The following is a 10,251-nucleotide window of genomic DNA, read 5'->3' on the forward strand; positions in this document are numbered from 1 at the left end:
TTTAAATAGGTATAATTGGACAAATTTCATTTTTAAAAAATTATTGTAATATGATTGGTTAAATTTTAAAAGTAAAATTGTGTGTACATATATACTAGACATGGATATGTGTATATACTCATGCATGTTCTGGTGGGTTTTTTTTTTTCATGGGAAAATTGTTTATTTTGAAATTATTTTAGTTTAGAAATACAAAACCTCTTGGGGAGGGAAAAAGGAAAGGAAAACACAAAGTATACAGGCAACTTTTTACTTCATAAGCTTCTCACACCCGCATTTGCTCCTAGTTCCCGCGAAGAGAAAGCATTCAGCCCCCACAATAATAGGGATATGGATCAGTTTCACAAAGAATCCAATGAATCCCATGATAGCAAATCCTATGCCTGTGGCCATGGCAGTCTTCTGGAATTCTTTTCTGTCGGGCTTGGTGCATCTTTTAACCAGCCGAATTGAGTCCTTTACGAACTGCCGACTTGGTTCAACAAACTGCATTACCTGATCCATGACTGATTGCGGGACGGCGGCTTGAGGAGGCAAAGACACGTAGCTTAGGCTGTTCTGGTGGTTTAAATGGGAATTACTCCTCTAAAATCATACGTTGGACTGCTTTGGCCTCAGGCGAATATTTTGTGGAAAATTAGGAGGTGTTGGAAGAGGTGTATCACTAGGTCAGGCTTTGTGGTTTTAAAAGCCCATGCCATTACGAAACAAATCTCGCTGCTTCCCAGATGTTGGCTCTCAGGCACTGCCCAGAGCTATGCCTGCGTTTCTAGTTGTCACCATGCTCTCCACCATAAAACAAGGACTCTAACCTTCTGGTTCAGTAAATACCAAATTAAATGCTTTCTCTTAAAAGTTGCCTAGATCGGAGTGTTTTGTTATAGCAAGATTAAAGTACCTAAAACATATGTATACTTCTATATGAAAAAATATATATGAAGGCCGGGCGGTGGTGGCACACGCCTTTAATCCCAGCACTCGGGAGGCAGAGGTAGGCGGATCTCTGTGAGTTCGAGACCAGCCTGGTCTAAAGACCTAGTTCAAGGACAGGCTCCAAAACCACAGAGAAACCTTCTCTCAAAAAAAAAAAAAATATATATATATATATATATATATTCATATATATATATATGAATCAACGTCCCTTCAAAACCTCGAGGTTGGTTTTGGTTTTGTGAATATTGCATCATTTAAATATAGCTGGTTTTAAAAGCTGTTGTCACTTTATGAAGAGTTTATCCATAACAAACTTGTTCTCCTGGTTAACTGCTTTAACCTTTGCATATTGCCTCCTCATTGCTGGACAAGGATCTCTGAGCAATTTTCCCACACAATTGATGGACTGCATATGCCCACCCCAGATGGCAGTAACAGCACTATCAATGACAATGGAGTCACTCGGTGTGACTGAATATCATGTCTAAACCACCCAGCAAACTAATAATGACATCCTGTCAATTTTTGCATCATTTATATGATCAATAGTAGACTATGAAAGCAATAATAAAGCAATAACTTATCACTGAAATAGGGATGCTATTAAATGAAGACAGCAAGGCAGTATAATACGGCAAGCATATAAAACTCAGTGTCTTCAAGTATGCCAGAAGTGATATTTTACAGAAAGAACTGATGCATATAGAGGATCCCTAGGCCATACATAATGCCAATACACACAAAATTTTATGATCAAATTGTGTTGGTTCTCAAATATGACTTTCATATTGTTTAAAGTGAATTTTAATTATATGTTATGAAAATATTTTTACCGATGGATGTATTGAGTGCAAATTTGAATGTATGCATAGAAGGTAAGCTAAATTTAAAGTGTTTTAAACAAATACAGTGTGAGAAAAAGGTTCTTACTTTTTATAGGTATTCCAGGGTACTCTTTGTGTTTTAGTGACTTCTGGTTTGAAACCCTATTAGAGAGACAGCCATGTGTATTTCAAGAACACTATGGACAAAGACTAAAGTGCAACAAACTTTGAACAGTGGATGACTAGTGAGAGGAAGCACACTTTGAACACTTTGCAATCCAGGCAGAGACATCATCTTTTAAGGTGAATGAAACAGACCACTAGCAGAGAAAAACCTAGAGTGATGGAAGACAAGTCATAGGCAACACACCTTAAAGAATATATCTGAAAAAGAAAGCCCCTGGGTTTGTATCAGAAATACATTGCCAAGGAACACTGTGACATCTCATATTATAGTATTATATTTTATATTATTATGTTTATTCATTTTGTTTTTGTGTTATGTTTTGCCTACATGTATGGATGTGAACCAATATTGTTTGAAGAGAAAATGAATCTTAAAAAATCAAACATCTAAAATTTGAATGGAAATGAAATTATTTTCTTTGAAATTAATACCAACCATTGAATTATGTATCCCTACAAAAAAGAACAATAACGAATGTAATCCATTCTAATAGTTCCCTGAAAATTGCAAATGTCCTCACATACAAATGCTTTAACTACATACATTTTACAATTATGGTTTAAGGTATAAATAAACAAATAATGTTCATGAGAATAATCAGAATTTCCTCTGTTTTTGCTGTGTTGTATGCATGAACTTGTGTGTGTGTGTTTCTGTGTGTGTGTTATATACATTATCTGTTATGCATGTGTGAGGGAGTATATTTCAGTGTATGTGTGTTTGCATGGGAATAAGTGTGTGGGCATGCATACAGAGATCCAAGACTGATATCAGCAGGCATCCTTAATCGCTCTTGTAACTTATTGATTCAAGGTCTCTCACTCTAACCCAGAACTCTCATTGTGACTGTTTGTTTCTAGCCATTTTTCCCTGGGATCCTCTGCCATTGCCTTTTGAGGCTGAAATTCCAGATTTCTACAGCATCCACTCAGGTGTAATCAGGATGCAGCTCTTTGTTTGTATGTAAGTGCTGAGGTATCTCTCCAGTCCAGAAGAATTTTCTGTACAGTCAAATTTTTGACATTTCATCAGCAGGATTTATGAAATGACTAGAATATACTACTACTACCATGCCCAGCACTACCAGCAGCAGGATTATCATTTTCTAATCAGAAGCATAATTTTATTAAGCTTTCTTTACTTCATGATGTTGCATTAATTGCTTTTCACAGGAGAGATTTGAAAATGTTTTCCATATTTATTGTTCCTAGGGTGCATTTTGTTCTTGGGAGTTTGTTGATGCACAGGCAAAAAATATAAAATATCAGTTCTCAACACATGATGTCTCAAAGAGTTTCATATTTGTTGTATAATATTTTATGTCATGGAATCATTCCATTCTATTTTTGTATCTATCAGGTATAGACTAGCTCCATAAAATTGCACCTACATCTAGTTTCCCAAGAACTGAAAGATGAAAAAGTGTGCATGTGTTTGTGTATTTGTTATAGTTTATGTGTATGTGTGTGTGAATTTATATATGTATATATGTGTATGTATGTGTTTGCACATAGAAGTCTAGTTTTCCCAGAACTGACAGTTGAAAGAAGTGTGTCTGTGTGTGTTTATGTGTTATTGTTTCTAAGTGCATATGTGTGTGAATGTATATGTGTATGCATTTGTGTTTATATATGTATGTGTGCACCTGTATATGTGTGGGTAGGCATTCGAGGGTGGGTGGGTATGTGTTTCCTCATCAGGTGACCTTAGCATTGTGTTGAAAATCAACTGACCCCTAATGAATGATCTATATTTGTATTCTTTGATTTATCATGTTATTCTTTAAGTCTGTGTCACAGGAATTGACTTATAATAACCTCATAATGGATTTTAAACCAGAGATTATCATTTCCATAGGTTTTTAAAAGTTTTCTTTTATCTTTTTTTCATTTTAGTAAGGAAATAACCCAATTTAGTTGCATTATACTTATTAGACTTTTATATTCAAATGATATAATTGGAATTTTATAAGGATTATATCAAATTTACTGACAGATTTGATACTTATTTCTTACTGAGATTGAATTTCCTCTTGATTAACATAAGATAGATTTCTATTTATCTTCAGTGATTTCTACCAAAAATGTTAAACCAGTTTTATTTTACATTTTGTAGATTCTTAGATTAAATTATTTGCTAAGTACCATGTTTGTCCATGCTTTAGTAAGAAAAAAAACTAGTTTCCTTTTGAGATTTTACTATTCGGCTAAATAATGTAATTGTTTATTATTCCTTGATATTGTACCCTGAAATTTTAATGAATGTATTAGTTCCAAGCATTCTAAACATGCAATTAATTGTATAAATGATCTTTAGCATTTTCAATATAGATACCTTTATCATATACGGTTATAATTTCATTATAATTTTATACTTGGATTTTTTTATTCATGTTTATTTTTTTTCATTTCTTTTTCATAGTGGTTCTCACTAAGATATTCAATACTATGTTGAGTGGAGATAATGAAAACTGATATTTATATTCAAATCATGTTTGTCCATATAGAGGAAAAACTTTCAGATTCTTATATCAAATATGATGTTTCTGAGATTATTGGTTTAGTCTTTAGATTTTAAAAATGGATAATTTTCTTGGTGCACGTAGTATCTTTTGCTCATATCCACTACAAAATTTTGTCCATGGTCTTCTACAAAATCTTCATGGGCCTCCTCCTGATGTCATTTTTGTTAATTCACTGAGTCCAATTAGTGATGGTTTAATGGGAATGGGGAATGGGCATTTCTGGAATATGGAAAACCAAGAGCCTCAACTCCAAAGAAAATTTATTCTTTCATTCCCATAGATATCATCTGCCAATGGTTTCTCAACTAAATTTGAGCCCACTTATTCTTGGGTGGCTATTATTGGTTTAGTATAATATTTTGTGGAGTGTTAAGAATTTCACATATATACTGTGCTTTACTTACACTTATGTCTCACTAGTGTTATTTAACTCTTCCCCCACTCCCACTGCCCCCTACAAAATTTTTTGATGATGTTTATCCTTTCAACATGTTTACATTATTAATAGAATGAAATTGAACATTGCTTATTATAAGTGCTATATAATTTGTTTTTATAGAATTTTAAAAGCTCTGTCATTCCATACAAACTTATACAATTAATATTCCTCCATTAAATGTCCTTTTACTGTTAAATTAATTTTAATCAATAAAAGATACTGAGCAGTGTTTATAAGTTGATATTTCATAGAAACAAATCACTTCAAAGCAGTTCTTTCCTTTTTAAATGTCAGTTATCAATAAATTTCATATCCTTATCTGAATATTTCTTGTTTTGCAAATTAAAGACAGCTCACCGGAAGATTGCATTATAGTTTTTAAAGTATGTAGGGTTCTATTTTTCTTTTTAACAATACACACCAGACACCAGGAGATTAATAAACTATACAAACTAGGCAGTGAACACTGTACAATTATTGGAGTCTTTTGGAAACAGATTGCTATAGGTTACAACACTCAAGAGAAAAACAAATATATCAGACCCTAGAGGAATGATTATATAATAATAAATGTTCCCAAATCAAATTTTAGTAGAGTACTAGATTTACGCTATTCGTTTTTAAAAAGTCAATAAAATGTTCTTCTTTGGCTTAGTATCCTATTACTTGAAACAACCATCTGGAATTGGAGCATATTTCATATTCTATTATTTTCAGAGGAATAATTATTTGATTATTTTCTACTCTGGAGTCATTTTTATGCTTAGTTACTTCCGAAGAGGATTCCAATAAGCATTTGAAATTAACCTGCTCATGGTAGCTAATCACATTTTATTTGGCATTTGCAGGCCGTGTTCACAAATAACAGAATGAAGCAACCTGACTCTTAGAAACTTATGTTTTAAATATTTGAAGTTTATAATACATATGCAAAGAACTGCCACAGATAATTTTAAATTAACTTTCTTCATGCTTTGTAAAACTAAACTAATGTGAGTAAATATAATATGAATTTTGATAGCATCTAATTGTGAATGCCTTTGTTTGACTAAATTGTTTATTGAAATAAATATTGAATATATTGTTTATATGTATTTATATGCTTACATACATTTATATGTATTTGCTTTATTGAGGTGTTTTTGAAATTTGATTTTACTTCATCTTTATTTTTTATGTTTATAGGCATTTAACCCACACAGTTGTCTCTTTTCCACTAGTGTGCCTGCTGTTAAAGACCAGAAGAGGTTATCAGATTCTTTGGCACAGGAGATACAAATGATTGTAAGTCACTTTGTGGAATTAAGCCCTGTTCCCTTTCTACTAGAGTAACCTGTGTTCTGAACCCTAAAGCAGATCAATCCCTCCAGCTCCCATTGGAGCTTTTAAATTGCAAATGCTGTGCAGTTGTAAATTAGAAACAGAATAAAATTTAGAATTTAAAAATATTATGATTTATAAAAAGTTTCAAAGTGCATTTTATATTGTAACTGCTTGATGTGGAATTCCCCTCTGTATGCTGTAAAAATGTTTTATTGCCATTGCTTTAAAAGGAAGATGCTTTTGGCCAGTAGCTTAATGGAGTAAAGCCAGGTAGGAAATTCCAAGCAGAGATAGAGAAATGAAGGCGAAGTCAGAGAGATACCATGTAGCCACCAAAGGAGACAGATGCCCAGGTACGTTACTGGTAAACCACTAGTCTTGTGATAAAATATACAATAATTTGAATGGGTTAATATAAGATGTAAGAGCCAGATAGAAATACACTTCAGTAATATATAGAATAATATGAGTGGGTTAATTTAGATGTCAGAGCTAGTTACGAATACGCGTAAGCTATTGGCCAAACAGTATTGCAATTTGTATAGTGTCTGGGTGATTATTTCTGTTTGGAAACAAACAAGCAACCTCCGACTACCTCTGCTCTTTTTTGTAAAAGTATGTTTAGGATGAAATAAAGAGATTGGAGGTTCTAAATTAGTGTCTTAGTATAACTTATCTCTCACAACCGACAACTTTTTTTTAGTTTTTTAATATGGTCTGAGCATTGTTTAGGTCTGAGTTCTTCAAATTGCAAGGCAGATATTTTACCTACTGAGCTACCTCTCCAGTCCTTAAGACACAGCTGGTGTTGTATGCACTGCAATGGATCCTTTTTTCAATGAATTTTAGAAAATTTAATAGTTCCTAATATTTTTTCTCTTCCCTTAGTTCTTGAAAGAGTTAATTTTAAAAAAGGAACCTTATTGAATTACATATCTGCAAACTGAGTTAAGAATTACTGGTGTGTCAACAAAGGTGTTTCCTGAAAATATTACATATTAATTTGATAAAACTGAGTTGATAGGAACTCTCCTCAATCCGACACCATACACCAGTCAACTTTGGATTTGGAAGAAATGTACACTTAAAGTGTGTAGTCTCTTAACAAAGAGCAGACAGAGACTATTTCTTCAGCTTTGAACATCAAAATTCATGATCTTCACAGAGAGATAGCTCAGCTTTTTGTGTACTTACTGGTCACATAGTATTTACTAATCTTTCAGAGGATCCAATTTGGTTTCCAGTACCCACATTAGTTACTCACAATACTATTAATCCCAGTCCTAGGAAATCTAATGCCTTTGTTTCTGTGGGTAACTTCACTTACCTACATACACACACACATACACACACACACAATTAAAGATATAATAAATTTAAAAACAAGCAAACAAAATAAAAATCAGAAACTCTGTTCTCACTGCCCTTTGCACTCCCAGAATTACATTAGAAACACCTGAGTGTTTAACCTTTCAACCTTAGCCATCATTGGTTGTTCTGGTCTAAAGGGTTTAGACCTAGACTGATCACTGCTAAAAAAAACAATTTCAAGCTCTCCAAAACTTCTGACTTGAGACTCCTTGAACAACAAACTTAAACGAACAAATCTGTATAACACATTTGTCTATCAAAGGTCTCATTTTATCTGAAAAACTGACCAATGGCATACCATTTGCTTCATCATATTGTTTGGCTATGTCAGAATTTCTTTTTGCTTTCGTTTGAATTTCTTAACTTGGTTGCTATGAATGCTTTTTTGTGGGTTACAGTAGTTTAAAAAATTGTTGGATGGAGTCATTATTTAGCATTAAACATATTGAGTAGCTGTTCTATTTTTGGTTGCTAGAACGTAAAGGTTTTATTACATTTTTATAACTAAATCTTAAGACACATATATAAATGTCAAAAAGTAAAGCACTGAACTGCATTTTTTTTAATAGTGAAAAGTCACACTAGTCCAAAACAAAATCAAGAAACCATGAAGTTAGACAATTTTAGAGGTCAAGATAAGGCCCGCTGCAAAGTTACAGGCAACGTTGCTTCTTCTGGTGTCCTGTGATGTCTGCAAATTGTTATAACCATCTCCAGTGAGACACACTGTTATGTTTATAATTATAACTAATGATAAAGAGATGGGGTTAGAGCTCTGACAATCTCAGACTGAACCTCTATTTTTAATCTCCTCAGACAATCTTACCTGCCATTTTTAACAATCCATAGCCATAAATTACATCTGAGTCAGAATTCTTCAGCCAGACCCTCAGTCATTCAACGTGGGACTGCTTTCCACTCCTCTCACTTCTCTTTTGAGTGAGCTCTGCAGTTACAATATGTTCACAATTCAGATATCAACAGAAGTAAGGATGCTTCTATAACTGTTTTACCTGCTTCTTAATATTGTCATTGACAAGTGAGGGATTATTCAGCAATATTCCATATCTTTCCACAAAACTATGAATGTATATAGAGGCCACTTTAATATTTCCATGAGGAGTAATTATTTCTGGATCCCTTTGGTCTGTAGTTTAGTTTAGCACCTGTGCTCAAAAGTTTCAATTGAACAACCACATCGTGAAGTAACATGCTCAGCAAGGGATGTATCCACTCAATCACTATGTAAGATGATTCCTTTACATAGCAGAAGTATATTATTTGCTGTTTTATTAAAAAGATAAGTGTTTTATTCATGCCCCTCTTTAAAAGACCAATTTGTATTACTGATACCATTCTCCCCTCTCCTTCAACCCTCTCCCAAGGTCCCCATGCTCGCAATTTACTCAGGAGAACTTGTCTTTTTCTACTTCCATGTAGGTAGATTTGTGTATATCTCTCTTAGTCTTTTTAATTTTTACTCTTTCTTTAACTCTTAATAAAACTGGCTTCAGTGCTGCATACCCCCATAAGAGTCAACATCTTCATTCTTCACTTTGATGAGATAATAACGTTAGAAGCTCTCCAAGTTGACTTTTGGAAACAGTGAGTGTGGAACTCCTAGACCTTGGGTAATGAGCGACTGACACCCGAAAGGTTCCATTGTACTCAAAAGCCAATTGTCAATGTTATGTACATCAGTATATTTAGAGAAACAAAAAGATCTGTATTAAGCCAATTATTTTTACCTTCATTTATTTAAATCAGCTAGTTAATAAATGCTCAATTTCAATATAGAGAATAAAAAATATTCTAAATGAACTAGATTAGAGAGCTACACTTAAATTGGCTATGAATCCGGTGTGTTTGAATTTGCATTGCAAAAATATTGTTATAAAAATAATGGTTCTTTTATATGTGCCTTGAATATTTTCAACTTAAGAAAAGTGTATCTAAAACTAACTTTTTTTTGCATGAGGACAAATATACAAAATTCAGTCTGCTCTTAATATGTAACTTTCTGTAAGTTGCCCTAAAATAAAAGTATTAGAAAAAAATATTTGGCAGTATATTTAAGCACAGAATTATTCATGAGTTGAATTGAATGCTATACTAGAAGATGTCACAGAGCTCTCTCCAGCAATATGACCAGGTAAATATTTCTAGAAAGAAAAACAGTGTTAGCAGAGCAGCTTTGCAAATTGGTAGAGGCTTTGCAAATACTAGGGCCAGACTTCTGATCCCTAAAACCCACATAGAATCCGGGAAGACAGGACAGATGTCAGCAGTCATAGCTTCTAGAACATAGAGGGAAGGGGCCCATCAAGGAAGCTGGTCAAATAAGCATGTGTTACTGGCCATAAGTTAGGGGTACTTGTTGAGGTCCTTTGTTCACGGACAAGGAAGTGAAGCCTGCACAGTGTTAGGAGGGAATAGGAATTACAGGATATGAAAGTTTGGCTGGGATGCTCTTAGTTACTGATGCTATAAAACTATCCAACACCAGTTCAGAATTAGGATGATAAAATGGTTATTTATTTAAGGGGAAAACTTACAGAACGTCATCCTAAACAACAGTTTTCTGAGCGCAAACAGGAACAGAGTTCAGCAGGGGAACAGGAGCGGGAAGCAAGAGAGCAGGTGCATG

The 10,251-nt window shown here is 33.7% G+C and overlaps 1 protein-coding gene across 1 annotated transcript; it reads right to left on the reverse strand.

Annotated features, from left to right (window-relative positions):
- Positions 1-249: 249 nt before the first annotated feature.
- On the reverse strand, positions 250-504 carry LOC130865749 (protein transport protein Sec61 subunit gamma-like). Its single transcript, XM_057756723.1, has one exon. It carries the CDS (start codon positions 502-504, stop codon positions 250-252), a length of 255 nt encoding a protein of 84 aa, XP_057612706.1.
- Between the last annotated feature and the right edge of the window lie 9,747 nt (positions 505-10,251).

This window comes from Chionomys nivalis, chromosome 24 (assembly GCF_950005125.1).
Source record: "Chionomys nivalis chromosome 24, mChiNiv1.1, whole genome shotgun sequence".
Taxonomy (NCBI): domain Eukaryota; kingdom Metazoa; phylum Chordata; class Mammalia; order Rodentia; family Cricetidae; genus Chionomys; species Chionomys nivalis.